This window comes from Antechinus flavipes, chromosome 3 (assembly GCF_016432865.1).
Source record: "Antechinus flavipes isolate AdamAnt ecotype Samford, QLD, Australia chromosome 3, AdamAnt_v2, whole genome shotgun sequence".
In the NCBI taxonomy this organism is placed as follows: domain Eukaryota; kingdom Metazoa; phylum Chordata; class Mammalia; order Dasyuromorphia; family Dasyuridae; genus Antechinus; species Antechinus flavipes.
In genome coordinates this window covers 482,454,463-482,475,058 of record NC_067400.1, presented here as the reverse complement: position 1 = coordinate 482,475,058, position 20,596 = coordinate 482,454,463, and the positions used below count along the sequence as shown (strand labels likewise).

The 20,596-nt window shown below is 32.9% G+C and overlaps 1 protein-coding gene across 1 annotated transcript; it reads right to left on the bottom strand.

Moving 5' to 3' along the window:
- Positions 1-5,701: 5,701 nt before the first annotated feature.
- On the bottom strand, positions 5,702-6,646 carry LOC127557336 (olfactory receptor 8D1-like). The gene has a single exon (XM_051990689.1). It carries the CDS (start codon positions 6,644-6,646, stop codon positions 5,702-5,704), a length of 945 nt encoding a protein of 314 aa, XP_051846649.1.
- Positions 6,647-20,596: the final 13,950 nt, after the last annotated feature.

Below are 20,596 nucleotides of genomic sequence, written 5' to 3'. Positions count from 1 at the left end.
TGCCCACACAGACACAATGAATTTAAGGTGCAAATATATAATAATTAAAAAGGAAATTGGTTTGAGATTGAGGAGAAAGACTGAGATTTAAGAAAGAAAAGCTGAGGAAAGGAAAGTCATACGCCAGTATCCAAGAATATATTCTCTTGCATATACTTCAGATCTCCAGATTTTGCTACCATGCCTTAACAGTGTTCTAGCCTTGAAAAAAAAAATGCCTTCTTCAAAGAGTTTTTCTTTTCCTGGATGATCCCTCTGTTCCTTTGGTCTCTTTTCTAATTGGTAAGCTTTTCCTGCAATCCCCTTTCTAGGATAGTGTCCAGGCTCACCTCAGTTCCTGTTTCCCCAGAATTCTTTCCTAAACCTTTACCTCTCTAGGTTGCTCTTGTGTTTTCTTTCCCCTTAAATAATAAGCTCCTTGAGGGCAAAGACTATTTTTCTTTTTCCTTATATTTTTATCTTTAGGGCTTAACACAGTTCCTGAGATAGAAAAAAGTCCTTAATTTATACTTCATAATTTGATTAGATTGTGAAGGGCTAGTGACAAAAGAAGAGATTGAAGGGAAGGAGGAAAATAATGTCCAGTAACTGGGATCTGAGTTGAGGGAAGAAAGGGAGAGGAAAAAAAGTAGAATCAAATCATTCCAATTATACATTACTACTATTGATCTCATTCCTTTCCCTCCAAGCTCCACCCCAACAATATCTTTTTTTTTTTAATCAAGAAGTGAGTGAATCACAAGCAGAGGGAAAAGCATCATAGGATAGGAGGGACAACCATATCTAAAAATACAACTATAAATGACAGCGTGTTGATGTCATTAATAAAGGGACAGAATGTCTTAGAAAGTAGGACCTAACGATATATTGTTTATAAGAAACATATTAACAATACATATATTCACAAAGTTAAAAAGAGAGACTGAAATAAGATATATTTTATCTCAAGTGAATAATAAAAAGCAAGTGTGGCAATCATGATCTCAGATAAGGAAATAGTAATCATAGTTAAAGAGACAAAGAAATTATACCATGTTTAAATGACCTACTGATATTGAAAAAAAAGTAAAATCAAACTATAGGGAAAAGTAGATAGTGGGGGGAAATAGTGGGAATATTAATGTGCTGCTTTTAGAATTTCAAACTATAGGGGAAAGTAGATAGTGGGGGGAAATAGTGGAAATATTAATGTGCTGCTTTTAGAACTTCAAACTATAGGGAAAAGAAGATACTGTGGGGGGGGGAAATAGTGGGAATATTAATGTGCTGCTTTTAGAACTAGACAAGCTTAACAGAAAGGTAAACAAGAAATTAAGAACCTAAATAGAATTTTAGAAAAGTTAGCTATGATAGAGCTCTGGCAATATTTGAATAGGAATCAGAAAGATTACATATATTTTAAACTTTGCCTGACAATACAGGCTGTGTCAATAGGAAGAATTCAAGTTTTAATGAGAACTGGTATATGGAAGGATTGAGAGAAGAATTAATTTAAGTTGAAGAGAAGTTTGTTGCCTATTGAACAGTAATTCCAGAGTGCAGGAGAAGACCTGGGTAGAATTAGGAAGAGATTTTGATGTGAGATGGTTGAAGAGGTGGAGAGTAGAGAATTTGGTATCAGGGTGTATGGAATGGGGTTTGGATGATGTTCAAAATCAATGGAATGTTATCAGATATGAGAAAGCTCATCACTGAGTGAAGGGCAGCATTCTTCTACCCTCAAAGGACAGGTGCAGTAGGAAAAAGTTGAATTGAGATGCCTAGTTTTCTGCCAAGAAAGAAAGCAGGAGGTCAGGGAAGGCACTGCTACTATTTTCCTCCGAATGAGGGTACAAGATTAGAACTATATCTATCTACTCCCTTAAATATTATTAGACTAGGAGATGTAGTTTTCAGATTTAAGTTAAATCCCTGATTGTTATTTCTTAATAAAGAAAACGAGACTCTGAAGCTTTATACCCAATGCTTGACTCCCTTCCCTCCAATATCAGTTTCACAATTAACACACTTGTTAAATAACAAAGAAACCTATTTATTTAAATCATTATCAAAACAGAAATCACAGAATTATACATATGAGAATACATGCCAGATGATACAAATTGAAGTTCTTTAATTGGGAGTGAGGTAATGTAGTTCAATTCTGAAAGAGTTCCAGATCTCTCCCAAAAGGGAAATTCTCCAAAGTCTCTTAGTACATCCCTGAAGGCAGCATTTGAGTCATGGGTTCTTCCAAATCTCTGTTCATTATAGTTTACATAATGAACATCAAAAACATAGAATTTAATGTCACAATAAGCTTTAATTGATTAGATAATTTCATGATGGCCATAAGGCTTCCTATGTGGCCTAGATCCTAGAGCAAATGTAACTGGATAATTAAAAGACCTCCCCTTTGGAGTTTGAAACAATGGAACAATTTTTCCAATGCTTTCCACTGTATCTAACTGTGAGCATCCAGGAGAATTAAATAATTAGGTAGGAGTAGTTACAAGAGCAGCAAAGGTTATGAAGTGCATTTGATGCCAATCTGAATATTGGATTGGTAACACTTTATGGACTGGACTACAAGATCCCTCAGTAAGGATGTAGCTATTACTAACCAACTATATTTCTTGGGCTAAAAAAAAAGCATCTTTTGGAGATAGGTTAGGCTAATTCTGGAGGTAACCCAGTGGTTCCTTATATTTGATTGCTTATGAATAAGGATAAAGCTATCCATACATTAATACATCTTACTAGTAGTCTCTGGCCATCTTGGTGTGCCTTCCTTATGACCTAAGAGGATCAAAACTCCCACCCTCATGTGGTCATATTTGGCAGATGTTCCAACACTGAATCACACCATTCCCTGATCTCATCTGTTTTCACATCAAGGTAGAGGTCTGTTTCAACAAAGTTCTGTGTCCTTATTGAATATCCTTTCTATGCTATGACTGTTAATTTCCTTTTGTTAACTTTTAAGACCCTCATTTACCCTAACATCTAATCTGAACTAACTGATACCAGTTTGAATAAGGTCCACTTCTACATATCACATTGACAATGTGATATGACTCGATGGTAGAAGTACACTTATCAATGAAATTAACGATCTTTTGATATATTAAAAATCTGTCTTCTCTGTTATCAATTTCTTTTCGATAAAGTCAAAACAAAATTTTCAAAATGAAAGCAAAAGTGATTTTTCATGTAAATGAAGCAAGACATTCATGATATAAACATATATTATATATATGTATATATAATAAAATAAAAACACACACACATATAAAAATATAGCAACAGCAAAACCAATAATAATAGGTAACATTCCTGTAGCATCTACTATTTGGCAGACTCTGTGCTAAATGCTGTGGAAATATTATTTCATTTGCTCCTCACAAGTAGGTGCTATTATTTTTCCCATTTTACAGTTAAGGAAACTGAAGTAAGCAGAGATTGAATAACTTGCCCAAAATAGCACAAATAATGTCTGAAACCAAATTTGAACTCACCTCTTGCCAAATCCAGTACTAGTGCTCTACCCACTGGAGATCTAGTAGTTGAATTAGGTATAAATCTTTGGTCAGAATGTTGAATGACTGAGGAAATATATACACTGACAAGGTCTGCTTTTATCAACATTCCTATGATGAATTACTGGCTATATTAATATGTGTATAAATCAACCATGTGATCAATTCTCTTTCTATGTTGAACATTACACACTGGATTCTTATTCATAGGATATTACAGTATGGACAGAACTTTGAGATAACCTGTTCTTATCTTTCATTTGTAGGTTTTATCTTTTTAATTTGTTTTTTCCTCAATTATATATAAAACACAATTTCAACATTAATTTTTCAAAATTTAGAGTTTCAAATTCTCTCCTCTTGATCTCTATTCTGTCTCTTATTAAGGCAAGTAATTTTATGTCGATTATACATGTGATGTCATGCAAAATATATTTCTGCATTAGTCATGTTACAAAAGATAACAGACCAAAAAACTGTTTTTTTTTTGTATGTTTCAATCTGCATTCAGACTCCATTTTTCCTCTGGAGGTGAATAACATTTTTATCATTAGCCTTTCACAATTGTCCTAGGTCATTGTATTGCTGAGAATAGTTAAGTCATATATAATTGATCATTGTTATAATACTGCTATTACTGTGTCCAACTATATGCAGTTATGGTTCTGCTTGCTTAATTTTGCATTTCATTTAATTATTATTACTATTATTATATTATTATAATTATTATTCATTAAATCTTTCCAGGTATTTCTGAAACCATCCTGCTTGTTATTTCTTATAGCATAATAGTATTTCATCACAATCATCTACAATAATTTCTTTTGTCATTCCTCAGTTGTTGTGTATCCCCTCAATTTCCTTTTTACCCCTAGCAAAAAAGAGCTTCTACAAATTATTTTTTGGTACATAGATACTTTTATTTATAGATTTGAAAAAAAAATTACATATTAGGAAAATGATTTGCCTAAGATTATACAGTTAGCTAGTAGAAGCTAGATTATATTTTAAGAGTTCTTGTCTCTGGATATCCCTAATAATAATTTGTAATGGTCCACAATATCCCTGAAAATAAATTATATATTTAGAGTTATAGGGAAGATGCAGACTGATATACTTATGATAAGAATATATGCTATATGAATATAACAGAAGTATATTAATACAATAACTACAAAAAGTATCAACAAATTTGAGTAAGAGATTCTATTCTATTTAATGTGTGTTGTGTTATTTAAGATAATCTTCAGTTTTGATTTTTTTTTAAAGATCTTTATTATGGTGGGAAGAAGTTTCCATGGATGTAGTTCTAGAGTATGCTTTGTCTCTCTTTTCTCCACTAACATCATGCCCAACTTGTTGATTTCAATATCTAAAGTCAAAGAAAGCAATGATGGATAATTTGAAAAAGTATGGTAGGTATGTTTTAATTCCCTAGATAATAACAACCTTGAAGTTACCTCAGTTCACTAATACTGCCTCCTTCAATTAGAATTTGAATGGGTGGCAGTAAAGCCATGGGGTATTGGAATTTTAAAAAGATAAGTTTTGCTAAAGAAAAGGTGTTATGGAGAGCCAGGTTTGGATAAATGTGGTAGGTAAGAAACTTTTGGAACCTAAGCTAATTTTTGGCCATGGGAACTGATATGGGGGTTGTTATGTGGGAAGGAAAAAAGAGGGGTGGAAACTTAGAGTGTGCATATGTTTTAATTCTGAAGGAAAAATTCCTAAAGCCAGAAATTGCATTTTTTTTAACATCTCTAGTATCTAACAAGATATATTTCTTAAAATTGGTGGTTAATACATACTTGCTGAATTAATGAATGAATGAGATTTAAAGGCTCTGAAGTTATGGCTTTACTTTATTCATAATGTTTTCTAAAACTAACCCTCATTTTATGGGAAATTGATTACTTTTTTAGAGAAAATAGAAAGAAAAATAAAGATCATGGTTGTCTTCAATTTTTTTATGCTTTCTTCTTTTTATTATCTATCTGTGTGTATGTATGTGTGTATGTGTGTGTGTGCTGCAGCAACTGTGGTTAAGTGACTTACCTAGACACAGCTAAAAGTGTTAAGTGATTCAGATCAGATTTGAACTCAGGTCCTCCTGACTCCAGGGAGAGTGCTTTACCCATTGCAACATCTAGCTGCCCTATAGCTATCTTTAATTTTGCTTGGTACTACATAAGCCTGGAAAATATTGTACCTCTCATGATTTTCTTTAGTACATCTTTGACATCCTTATTCCTCAGGCTATAGATTAGGGGATTCAACATGGGGATAACTATGGTGTAAAATACTGAGGCTACCTTCTCCTGAGTCATGTTACTACTTGATGGTGGTTTAAAATACATGAAAATAATGGTGCCATAAAAGATAGCAACAGCTGTCAGGTGGGAACTACAAGTGCTAAAGGCTTTAGATCTCCCTTCAGCAGACTGCATGCGAAGGATGCTAGTGAGGATGAAAGAATAAGAGATGAAGATGGCTGCAGTGGTTGAAAATACATTGAATGTACCAATAATCATCACTAGAAGCTCATTAATGTAGGTGCTAGAACAGGAGAGTTTCAGTAGGGGAATAATGTCACAGAAGTAGTGTTTAATCAAATTAGGACCACAGAAGGACAATCTGGCCATGCAACATGTGTGAACCAGAGTGGTAAAAGAACCCATTGTATATACCCCTGTCACCAAAATGTAACAGACACGTGGAGACATAATGGCATTATAGAGTAAGGGACTACAGATGGCAACATAACGGTCATAGGCCATAGCTGTCAGCATGAAGCACTCAGAAACAATAAAAAAACAGAAGAAAAAAAACTGTGTCATACACTCAATGTAGGATATGATGTTTTTATCCCCTGTGAAATTCACCAAAAGTTTGGGAGTAATGGCCGAAGAGTAGCAGAGATCCACAAAGGACAAGTTGCTGAGAAAATAGTACATTGGCGATTGTAGCTGAGGGCCAACAGCAATCAGTATGATCATGCCCAAGTTTCCCACCACAGTGATAACATAGATGATCAGGAACAAGATAAAGAGAAATAATTGGAGCTCTGGTTGGTCTGTTAATCCCTCTAAGATAAACATGACTACTGTAGATTCATTTAATGAAGCCATTGCTTTGTAGGGAACCAGAGAGGCAACACTGTGGAGAAAAGAAGACACATAGTAGTAAAATGTTATTTCCATTGTTTCATATTCTTGTATTTGTGTTAGTAGAAGAAGGAAATTGGTTATTAGAAAATGCTAGTTAAGTACTTTAAAATATATAGTGTACTTTAATATACATTATTTCATCTGAACTTTACAATAAAACCTGAGTTCCAGTACTTTAGGTATCATTACACTGTAACTTGATAGCAGGAACTATCTTTTGATTTTCTTTATGTCCCTTGCTACAAGGCTTACATATAAATTAATTATTTTCTATATCTTCCTTCTATAGCAATTAGTAGTCCTTTATATATTTCACCTTCTTTTAAATTCTTCATCAAACACTAATATTCTAGAGATGTTGTAAGACAAACATAGATGCTTGTTAATATGAGAAAGAGAAGGAGATGATCTTATTTGTTAATCTCCCCAAAACAAATTTAGCTACTACAAAGTTCACATTACTATTAGGGCCACATAATTGTGGTCATTTCTTTGCAAAATAAAAGTAGAGGAGGTGAAACTATTGGGCATTTAGGTGGTGCAGTGGATAGTGTGCCTGGCCTGTAGTCAAGGAGATTCATCATCCTGAATTCAAATCTGGCTTCAGGCGCTTATTAGTTGTGTGATGCTTGGCAAATCACTTATCTATTTGCCTCAGTTCCTCATCGATAAAATGAGTTGGAGAAAAAATTGGCAAATAAGTTCAGCATTTTTGTAAAAAAAAAAAAAAAAGCCCAAATAGAGTTATGTCTCTAATTATTGAAGAGAAACAAAATTTTCTCAGGATTTTTAATCTAGATTCTCTACTTCATCTACTAAAATTTTTTTTGGAAAATCTCCAACATTAATAGCAACTAAAAGAACAAATGTTGGAGAGGATAGGGGAAAAGAAATACACTAATGTACAGTGCTTGGAATTGTGAACTGATTTAACCATTTTGGAGAATAACTTGTAATTATGCCCAAAGGGAATAAAACTTTGACCCAGCAATACTACTACTAAGTCTATAAACCAAATAGATCAAAGGAAAAAGATAAAGAACAAATTTGTAAAGAAAAATGCATGGCAGCTTTTTTGTGTTGGTTAAGAATTGGAAGTTGAGGAAATGAGGAAATTCAACTGGGGAATAGATGAATAAGCCATAGTATGTGATTTTGATGGAATACTGTAAGAAATGATAAGTAGGATGATTTCAGAAAGACCTGAGAAAGCTTATATGAACTGATGCAAAATGAATTAACAGAACCAGAATAACATTTTAATAGCAATATTATTCTATGATGTAAAGAGAGGTAAACAGAGTCAAGAGAACACATAATAGTATTATTAGTAGCTATAAAAGATTTAGCTACTCTGATCAAGAAAATTTTAAAGAATATATGATGAAAAAGGCTATTTATATCTAGAGAAAGAACTGATGTACTCTGAGTATAGATTGAAGTGAACTTTTTTTCATTTTCTTTTTCTTCTTTTTAAGATTACTATTATAGAATAAGTTTTACATGACTTCACATCTACAACTGATATTATATTTCTGACCTTCTCAGTGGATGCGACAAGAACAGGAAGGGAGGGATAGAATTTGGATTTCACAATTTTAAAAATGTATGTTCTAAATTAAAATATGTAATTGAAAAATATTTCAATAAAACGTTTTATTCAACATACTGATAGTAATACTGTAAAACACTTTTGGTAGTTAATCTCATTTGAATATCATCACAACTTTATGAAGTTGGTACTGTTATCTCCAATTTAAAAATGAGGAAAATGAGACCAAGTTAAGTTACGCCCAGGGTCACACAACCAGTAAAGGTTTGAGACAAGATTTGAACTCATGTATTTTCAATGCAACATCATCACTTTTTCCACTATGTAACCTATTTACTCCATATTCAATCTCAAGTATTAAATAATTTCCACTTGGATTTCTGGCCAAATAGTATCTCTAGCCGAGTCTTTTGCACAATTTTAAAGAATATTTATTCTTATCTGTTGAACATTGCAAATTCAGTGTCTCTAATTCAAGTCATCCTTCCTTAAAAATATGGTCCTCTTAATTTTTTATTTCCATTAAAGTTACTCTGTTCCTTTCATACTTGAGACCTCACACATACCTTTGACTTCCCATTGTTCCCAAACTAGAATCCATCATTTACTCCTATTATACTTTCCCTGCAGTGTTTCTTATATTGAACCTATTACCCTTATCTCTACTGTTACCACACTTGTTCAGGCACTTTCATCTATATTATTGAAGTCTGTATTACTGAGATTATTCTCTGAACTGATATCTCTGTCTTATGGTCATATGTCCCCTCCTAATCCAATATTTCCTACCATCTTGTAGCTAGACTAATAAATTTACTTTCCATCTCTGATTATGATATTTCTCTGCCTTAGGAATCAATAGAGAAGAAACTTTCAGGTGGTGTCTTTCAGTAATTAACTTTATAGTTGATGGTAAATTATTGTCTAGCTTATTATTTAATGTTCCCTCATGACACTTAGTGGTTCATATATATAAACCAGCCTTCTTGATGTTACTCAGATGTATCATTCCATCACTTTTCTCCATGATTTTATCCAGTTTCCTCTCCAATTGTGGAATTAGTCAACCAACCAATCAATATTTATTAAATATTAGTCAGCCTTGTCCAGGCACTGGGGATATAAGAACAAAAATAAAACAATAACTTCTTACAATAAGTTTACATTATTAGATAAGAAGTACATATAAAATACAAAGTTAAATATATTCGTATAAACAAATAAATTAAATACAAAATAGTTTGGGATGCCAATAGTTGAGAGGAATAGAGAAGACTTCATGCCTGAGTTTTATTCTACGATTCAGAAGTAAAAAGAGTGAACATTATAAGGATCAGAGATGGTCAATTCAAAGGCACAGAGAAGAGGTGGACTACTATGTTTGAAGAGCAGAGAGAGGCTATTTCTGGTTGTATGAAAAAGTACAGGAGAAAAAGTGCTCCCATTATCAAATCCAGGTTTTTCTTCTACCTTTACTCAGTAAACTCTCTTCCTTTGAAATTGATGCTATTATTATCTTTCCTCTGATTTAAAATCTGATAGCTCTTGTCTATAGACCACCAGATCACTTTCCTTCCTTCCTTAATGTATTTGATACTTGGCTCACAATTTTTCTCTCCCACTCTCATACTAGTCATTCTAGGAGACTTCAACAATACAAATTGATTCTGCTTCAAATAGCCTAATTATTCAATTCTTCAACCTACATACTTCCCTTGAGCTGCTCCTTCATCCCACCTCAACCACACAAAAAGTAATCATTCCCTTGATCTTGCCATCACTCAGAGATGTTCCATCTCTGTGATCAAGAATTTCTAAATCTCCTTATCTGACTTATTAGCTTTTCACTTCTTCCTCTGCCTTCCCTTAAAAAAATCTTATTTTTGGTCTGCACTGACCTTCAATTTCTTGACCTCTCAAATCTCTCCCATTCCCTCTTCCTTGCACTAGCTACTCTATCTTCTCCCAGCTTTACCTATCATTGAATTACTGTATACTTTTCTATTTGAATTCCTACCAATCTCATCATATCCCTGATTGCACCTAGCTAAACCACAGCTTTAGATCACTTCCACTATTTTTTCACCTTTTCTCCTATGCATGTACTGGTAAATGAAAGAGCAGAATATCAAACATCCCTTCTGACTTGATCCATTACAAATTCATGTTATATGATCTTAATTGGGCCCTCACTCTGTTCAATTCTACTATCTCTTCCTTATTAACTTACTATCCCACTCTCAACATTGGTCCTTCCAAACTTTTTCATCCTTCTTTAAATATTCTATGGCTCTCCTTCTACCTACTCTTTTAGCTGAGAACCTTATCTCATATATTTTAGGAAAAAATTAAGACCATTTATTCAGAATTATCTTTCCCAACTTCCTCATCTCCAAAAAACATAGGTGTTTTCTAGGATTTTCTCTTTCTCCAGTCCATCTGACATGATATAAGGCCACTTTATCATGTCAGATGGACTGAAGAAAGAGAAAATCCTTACTCCTTACCAAGATTCTCTCCTCTATGTATTTGCATCAGCCTATTCCATTCTGTCATCTTTCCATCCCTATTATCATCCTATATCTCTTCTGCCCTTTGCCTCTAAACTACTCAAAAATGTTATTTACAATATTTACAATCCACTTCTTCCCATTCTCTTCTTAACCCATTATAATCTATCTTCTAATCTAGGCAGAGACTCTTTTTTGTCTCATTTGGTATATTCAACCTTTATCATTGTGCCTGACCCATAGAAAGTGCTTAATAAGTGTTGATTGGTTGATTGATTTAAATAGGATAGGTAGGTTTAAAACTAGATTTGGTAAGCATTTTTAAAGTAAAAGTAGATTTTTTTTTAGTCCTACTGGCAATAGAAAGTCACTGAAGTTGATTGTGGAGGGGAAGTACATGGATGTATTTTTGACAAAAGAATATTACTTTTGGTGCAGTGTGTAGAATGGACTAGAGTAATAAGACTTGAGGGAGGAAGAACTAATTAGAAGGTTGTTTCAATGATTTATGTGATGAAAGATGAGAGCCTAAATGTAAATGATAATTCTATGAATGCAGAGCAGTGAATGGATTTGATGGATGTTATAAAGGAAGAGATGACAAGATTTCACAGGTGATTGGCTATATTGAGGGAGCATGAATAGTCTAGGAGAATGCTAAGATTATGAACTTGAGGCACTTTCAGGATAGTGATCCTTCAAAAGGAAAGGGAAGTTTGAAAAAGTAACAGTTTGAGGGCATAATCATGAACTCCATTTTAGACACATTGAATTTAAGATGTCTCCAGAACAACCAGTTTGAACAGTTAATGCTATGAGACTGAAACTTAAAGCAGAAACTGGAGTGAGAAATTTGAAGTCTATGCATAAAGATGATAGTTAAACACATGGGAAATGATGAAGTTAATGGAAGTGAGTATAGAGGGAGAAGAGAAGACTCAGAATCAGATTCTCTGGAAATTTCATAGTTAGGGTGTGCAATATAGATGATACATCACCAAATAAATTTAAGAAAGAGTGATCACCCACGTAGGAACTGAACCAGGAGAAAATGTGTAGTGAAAACTTAGAGAGAAGATAGTGTCCAGGAGGAAAAAATAGTTAGGATTATCAAATTCATCAGGTTAGGTCAAAAAAGATCAGGACTGAGCATCAAAGACCATCAAATTTAGTAAAGAGATCAGTGGTAGCATTGCAGACAACAGTTTCACTGGAATGATAGTTAAAATCTAGATTGCAAAAGACAAAAAAAAATTAGTTTAGAGGAATAGGAGTCAGTGTGTAATAACTTTTTCAAGGAGTTTAGCCATGAAAGGATGGAGAGATATTGTACAGTATCTTAAGTAGACAGTAGAATCTGGTCAAGATTTTTTTAAATGGAGGAGAGAGGCATATTTAAAGATAATAAGGAAAAAAGTTCATTGGAAAGATCGAAGATCTGAGAGATAGGAGAAGTTATTGAGGATACAAGTGACTAGAAATTATGAGAGAGGATGGGATAAAATACAAATGTATTTTGGGGTTCGTTTTGGCAAAGAGAAGGGCCACTCATCTTCTCCCTATTCAAATTCCTAATTTCTTTCAAATCTCAGCTCAAGCACTTTCTGCATAAATTTTTGCAAAATTTCAATATGCTAAACAAAAGTACCTTACATTTATTAATATTTTTTCTTAAATTTGTTTATGTGCATGTTGTTTTCACTTAGCAAAATGCTGCGACTTTGGATTGATTGATTTATGATCTTGGACAAAACAGTTTATATTCTAAAATTCCCAGTTTTATTACTTCAAAATGAAGTAAGCCAAACAATTTCTTCCAGATGTCAAATCCTATGATTCTGTGATTAAACTTCAATGACTTCCCAGAACCTACAGCATCCAAATCCTTCATTATTTACCTATAGCTTTATCTGGTATTTTGCATGTTCATATAACCTATTGTCTGGCCAAACTATTTGTTGTTTCCTCAGCTTTTGTCTCGCAACTTTTAAAAATAATCTATATTTTTTACCCATGCTATGCTGTGCCTGAAATACCTTTCATTCTCAATTGTACATATCTAATTTTTACCATTTTATGCTGCAGCTTCAAAGCTACCTCCTTCTTGAAGACTTCAATTATTCTTCATCAGCAAGGCATTTTTATGTCTCTGAGTTGAGTTATTGGTTACTCTTTTTAAAAACATACTTAAAATATTTTATTGATATATTTTGTCTCTGTAAATCATAATTTCCAAATATAGCTTTTAATCCTTTCCTACTCATTAATCTTTCTCTAATAACTAAAAATATAAAAAGAAAGGAAAATATACAATTCAGTAAAACTAGCAAACACAACTGAATATGAAATATTTCATACCCATGACCTCTTACCTTTAGAAAAATAAAAGGGATATATATTTTTTCATCTCTAGGGCCACCTGGTCATTAAATCACACTTTAACATTATATCTTCTATTATAATTGCTTCTATGTTTCAAATTTTCAGTCATATATTTTAAAGTTTATGAAGGCAAGGATTATATTTTATGAATCTTACCATGATTTCACAGTGTCTGGCCCATTGTTTTATGTCAACAAATATTAATTGAATTCAATTTAAATAAATTATCTAAATTCACACAACATTCTATATGTAAGTCTGAAACTAAATCAAAACCACAGAAGAACTTATTGAAAAGAGAACAACTCTATTTAGAAAGTCACATATTTGAATCTTTGTTACTTTCTATTCTCTTCCCCTCTATCAAATCATTGTCTTTATTTTTTTCTGGTGTAGTTGATCATTTTCTTTTCTCTTAATAGATTAATCCTTAAATTATACTATGGATCAATAAAATATATAAATTATTTCTCAAAGTCAATTCTGCTATCCAAAATCTTAATATAATGCTTTTTACTCAAAATCTGGAAATCTGGTATTAGGAAAAAGAGGGAAGCTCCATCTTGTAATCAATGAAGCTACAGTCAAAGTGGAAAGGATTATGGTCATTTTATAAAACAAGGAACTTTGGCAGTAAATGATTTGCAAAACAAATGAAATTTGCTATGGACTAATGTTGGTCTATGTGCAATCAGTCAAAAAATACTACCATTTCTCAAGGTGCTATTTGTTCTCTTTCCCTTATATTTTATCTTCCTACTTCTAAAACATTTTAAAAATTAAGATCATCTTGCTGCTGTAATCTTTTTTTCTAACCCACTTACTTGCATTCTTCCACAGATACATTTTCACCTAGAATCACATCACATAGAGCCCCTGACAATCCCATATCTGCAATTCTTCATATGTTATCTATACACTGTCTTCAGTAGTGTAATATGGAATATCGATCACTGGACTTGAAAAAAACATAAGGTTTGAACTCTGCCAGCAACACTGACTAATTCACTTGTGATCTATCACTAACTAATTTGTCTTTTCTCCATGTATTTTTTAATCTGTGAAATGAGGATAATAATAATGAATGTGTCTAACTCATGGGGTTGTTTTGAGGATTAAATGAGAATATACAATAGGGAGTACTCTACAAACTTTAAAGACACATTTAATTATCAGTCATTATTATTTTCATCATTACTACAACATTGACTATACAACAAATGATTGAAATGCAGCTAAAATCCACTCAACTTTCATCGTCATGCTAGTACTACCTATGTTTACCTCCTACCTGTTTGGTTACTTATTTAATGTAAGATTTCATGGATTTATAATTGGAATATCTTTTAGAGATTATCTCATCCAAGTACTTCATTTCATAGATGAGTAAAATTAAGTTGGGGGGGGGAAGCATTATTACATTTTCAGACCTAAATATTCCTCCTATCGCCAACATTTTCCAAATAGCATTTTTTTAATCCCTAATAGCATAGGGATTGCTTAATCATTAGAAATAGGTGAAAGAAATGTTTTTTTTTTTCATTTTTAATAGATAGAAATTACGAATAGAAAAGTAAGAAGACTATAAGCAATTGAACTGATGAATAGAAAGTTGAAAAGATTCTATTCTATTCCCCATCCTTGGAGCACATTCCTATGGGAACAGAAGAGACAAGGACTACCTTAGGAACAGTTCTATTAGAAGCTGATTTTGTACTTCAGACTCCAAAATCTGATTTATTTCAAACATTTCCTGAAGATACAGGGGAATTTGGTTACTCACCTTAGCCCTTTCAGAATTAGAGAAGTCACTGTTTTGACATAATTATGAGGCACACCTAGGTGGTAAAGAAGATAGATCCTGATCCTGGAACCTTGAGTCAGGAAGACCTAAGTTAACATGTAGCTGTAGATACTTAATAGGCCCGAGCAGTTGGTAAAGTCACTATCTAGCTCAGTTTCTTCATTTATAAAATAAGGATAATAATAAAACCTATGTCCCAAGGTTTTTGTGAAGACAAAAATGAGATTTGGAAAGCAATTTGAAAGCCTCAAAATGTTATATAAATGTTGGTTATTATTATTTTGTCTCTTGTAATATGAGAATAATATAAGTGGCTATTTCTATAGCAAATTGTCATTGATCAGCATTCTCCAAAAAATCATGCTTAGAAAGTGGAATTACTGCTGCTTTTAAAAGAAAATGTGAATCATTGTGAGAGGAAGAAATCCAAAAAAGGAACATGTCCTTTTCCCCATAGATATAAGGGACAAGAATTGCAACTACACAAAATTTGAGCTTCTTAGACTAAGTGAAATAGAGTCTTTTTTTATTTGTTGTTGTGAGATGTTTTAGTCCCAAGAACATTATTAAAGAAAAAATCCCATTGGATCTCATCACTTCAGATTGGAATCCCAAGGGGAAAAGCACCCAGGATGATGATATTTCCATTGATATCTCAGATAATTTTGTTCAAATTGAATCTCATTTTTCACTGAAAATAGGAGATCCAAATTATACAGAAAAGGAGTGAGAAAGACTCTTTTAGTCCAAGTATGGTCATGACTGGTTAGGGACAGTAGACATTCTGAAGCAAGTCTGGTGCTCTTTGACTTCATCTTCCTTTTCTATCAATCACCCTTCCAATATTATTCTCCATCTTTAAACTAATGGTCTAGGGATCTTTATACTCTTAAAACAATACAAATTATCTGATTTTCCCATTCTTTTCATTCTTTGTTTGGTAACTCAATGTTACTAGTAAAGTTTTGTTATCATAAGACCCTTCAAAAAAATCCTCACAATGACATTTAAAATTAAAAGCTTCTTCCTAGCATAGACTAAGATTGATTGATTGATAGGTCAAATACTTTTCATTAATGCTAATCAAGGTTATCACATGACCCATTAAGCAAGGGAGACAAACTCATACTGTAAAGCCAGGAAAGCATACAATATTACAGTAGAAGGAATCTTAGAGATGGGCTAGTTCAATCTTCTACTAAATGAATAATCAAAGCACCAAGAAAAGACTCATTACATAGAACATATAAATTAGTTTAGCTAAAGTTGTCATTATGATTATATTGGCCCTGCCTTCTCATGAAAAATGATAATTTTTCCAATAATTTAAATCTGAATTTATTTTTATAAATTTTTAAAATTTAGTTTATATAGTTTCTGGGTCTCTTTTATCAGGTATTTTATACTGTATATATTTTATATATGATACTACATGATGCTCAATTTTGATGGACGTGGCCCTCTTCAACAATGAGAGGATTCAAATCAGTTTCAATTACTCTAAAATGAACAGAACCAGCTACACCCAAAGAAAGAATACTGGGAAATGAGTATGGACCACAACATAACATTTTCACTCTTTCTGTTATTTGCTTGCACTTTTGTTTTTTCTTCTCATGTTATTTTTACCTTCTTTCTAAATCTAATCTTTTTTTGTGTGTGTGCAACAAGATAACTGCGTGTATATATGTATATGGGCTGAGACTTGAGTTGATACACTGCAGTCCCAAGCACATGAGGCTAAATAGTAATTGGACCATGCTCTATTAATATATATGTTTGGAGAAAGAATGCCCCCTCCCACTCTTTGTGCAAGTCCTGATATGTTGTATAGGAAATGACATATTTTATATATACATATGTATAATATATATATATATATATATATATATATATATATATATACATATATATTATATAGATATACTATTATCTAGAAGTATCTATTACTATCTTTTTTTCTGGATTTTATTTATGATATATGAGTGCTGATAGTCTATGTACATTTACTTTACATTCTGCTATTTTGCTTACATTATTAATTATTTCAACTAACTTTGTAGTTGACTCTTTGGATTTTTCAGTATACTATTATATTGTTTGCAAAAATAGTTTTGTTATCTCATTCCCTAATATAATTTCTGCTATTTATTTTTCTTCTCTTATTGCTATTACTTTTCTGATTTCTGATTTCTGATACAATATTGAATAATATTAGTGCCAGAGGACATCTTTGATTTGCACCTCAGCTTGTTTGCAAGATTTCTAGCTTATTTCTATTACAAATATTGCTTGAAATTTTAAATAAATTATTATGAATTTAAGCAAAAATCCATTTATAGCTAAACTTTCAAGTGTTTTAATTAAATTGAGTTTTGTATTTTATTAAAAGAGTTCCTGCATCTATTAATAGAATCATATAATTTTAAAACTTTTTACCTGACATATTTATGAAATTGTTTTCTTTATGTTAAATCCTCCCTGAATTTTTTGCAAAAAAATGTTTTACAAAACAAAATACAATATTTATAAGTATTGAAAACCTAAAAATACATGGAGCCAAGTATTGTTATTCATTCAACCATATCTGACTCTTCATGATCCTATGGACCATCGCCCTCCAAGCCCTTGTATTCTTTACAATCTCTGCAAGTTTGTCTAAATGCCTCTTCATTGTTTTTTGTAAAGGACTGAAATTCTTAAAAGGTGTACTTGAATCAGACAACTGACCACTTAAGGCTAATTACCTATTCGACAATGACTCTATTAGCACATGTTTGGAAAAATGGCCCTTCTTACCATTGGTGCTGGCTATATTTGGGGTTAAGATAATCATAGACAAGTATTAGAAGGTGGAGTGACAAAGGCCAGACACTTACTTGGTGGCAGGACAAGGAGGAGAAAGGTGGAGATTCTGGACTCCAGAATCGAGAAGAGATCTCTGGCAAAACTTCTGGCAGTTTGCCTGCTTCTCCCACTAAAGACCAAGGACTTTTACTTATCCTGACTCTGGCTAATTCTGAGGCCTACAGGGAGCTAGCCCGGTCTTAATAATTTTTATCATGCTATACATCAATCCCATCCTCTGCTATCCCCTTCCTTTTTTGCCTTTAATCTTTCCCAATAGTAAGGTCTTTTCCAATTAATGAATTTAGTCTTCTCACCATGTAGCTAAAATATTTAAGATTTAGCTTTTATATTTGTCTTTCCAAGGAGTAGTATGAATTAATTTCTTTGAGTGTTAGTTAATTTGATATTCTTACTGTCCAAGGGACTCTCCAAAGTCTTCTCTAGCACCACAGTTCAAAAACATCAAATTTGTTGCATTCTGTCACAATTATTACAACCACAAAGTATTACTAGAAAAACCATATTTTGACTATGTAGACTTTACTAGCAAGGTGATTTCTTCCAAAATGCAAGAATCTTTTAATTTTATGGCTACAATTTCTGTGTATAGTAATTTCTGAACTCACAAATATAACATCTTAAAATGCTTTCATATTTTCTTTCTCTATTTGCCAGTAATTTATGGCATCAGTTGCCAAGCACATCAGGTTTTTAAAATATTAAATTTCAGGGCAACTTTTACATTCTCCTCTTTCATCTTTGTCAAGAAGCTTTTTTCATTCTTCTTTAATTTCTTTCATCCAGGTAATGTCATCTGCATATCAGGGATTGTTGATATTTCTCCCAGTCACATTGATTCTAGCTTTTGTTCACCTATCCTGGCATTTTGCTTAATATACTCTGCATAACAGTAAAATAAATAAGATGATAACGTTACAGCCTTAGTGTGCTTCTTTCCCATTCTTAAACCAATTATTTGTTCCATGTTTGGTTCTATCTGTTGCTTCTTGATCCTGAGTTCATGTCATGAAAAGGCAAGTAAAATGATCTGGTATTCTCATTTTTTCAAAGAATTGTCAAATTTTCTTGTGAGCTATAAGAGTTAAAAAGCCCCTACAAGCAAGGAATGCAGTTCAAGGCATGTGGGAGGACCTGAGGGAATGAGAGGTATTAAGACTCAGGCAAGTCCTACGTGGAGGTGGGGCTTAGCCCCAAGAGGCGGTCTCTAACTTCAAGTACAGAATAGGGCTAGAAAACTGGAAGCTGGTAGGAGATTAACTATGTGAATACTACAATGAAAAAGGTCCTCATTCAATTTCCAAGGAAGCATTCTATACATACAATATAATACAATTGGCCTTAAAAAAAATCCTACAAGCTATAGAAAAAAGAAAAAAGAAAAAAATTCAGAACAGCCAGATGAGGAAGTGTGAGGAAAAAGAGAAGGACAAAGAATGGATTAATGACATTGCCAGACTGTGATAACCGTGTTAGCACCTGGATACTTTAAAATCAGCCAGAGTCAGGATCAGCAAAAGCCCTTGTTCTTTATTCTTTGTGGATGTGAGAGAGAATGGTGACATGAATGTGGCCAGCAGTCACTCTGGCTTTCTCACTCCACCCTTTTATCCTTCCTCCTCATCTCTCTATACACCAACAGATTGGGGCCACAGAATAGGGGGGCTGGCCATTTTCCAAGAATATGCTAATAGAGTATTGTCCAATAAGTAATTATGCTTAAGTGCTCAGTTGTTCAAGTGCATCTGCTCAGATTTTCAGCTCTTTACATTACCCTATTCACATTTATGGTTAAAATGGCTAATTCTATATTTCCTGCCATCTTATTATTCCCAAATCATGCTTTTCTCTTTCCTTTCCCCTTTATCCCAATCCCCAGTATTAGACTTATGAGCACCTCTTTAGAATCCCTCCCTCCCCCTGGAAGTCCCTCCCTTTTCTTAAACCTTTTCCTTACTGTTTCTGTATTCCAATTGGTAATTAACCTTAAGTGCTTGCTTATCTGAACCTCAGTGCATTTGCTCAGTTTGAGCCCTGACTTCTCAGGAAGGGAAGTGAAAGCACTAAAAAAGGAGATGATCATGCCCTCCCTGACATCTCAGGAAGGGAGATGAAAGGAGATATAAAAGCTAACTGAAGAAAATAATTCACTAAAAACTAAAATTAAACAAATAGAAATTAATGATTCAATGAGACTTTAGAATTAGTCAAACAAAACTAAAAAAAATGAAAAAAATAGAAGAAAATGTAAAATACTTCATGGGAAAAACAATAAACCTGAAAAATAGAACTAGAAGAGACAATGTAAGAATTATTGGACTCCCTGAAAACCATGATGAAAAAAAGAGCTTAAACATCATCTTTCAGGAAATCATCAAGCAAAACTGTCCAGATGTCCTAGAACCAGAGGGTAAAATAGCCATTGAAAGAATTCACCAATCATCTCCTGAAAGAGACCCCCAAAATGAAAACTTCAAAGAGCATTATACCTAAATTTCATAATTATCAGATTCCCAAATACTTTATGCTATCTGCAGTTATTTTGAATGGAATTTCTCTTTGTATCTCTTGCTATTGGATTTTGTTAGTGCTATATAAAAATGCTGAGCATTTATGTGGATTTATTTTGTATCCTGAAATTTTGCTAAAGTTGTAAATTATTTCTAATAGCTTTTTAGTAGAATCTCTGGGGTTCTGATGGTTAAGTATACCATCATATCATCTGTGCAGTGTCATAATTTGATTTCTTCATTACCTATTCTAATTCCTTTAATCTTTTTCTCAGCTATTATGCT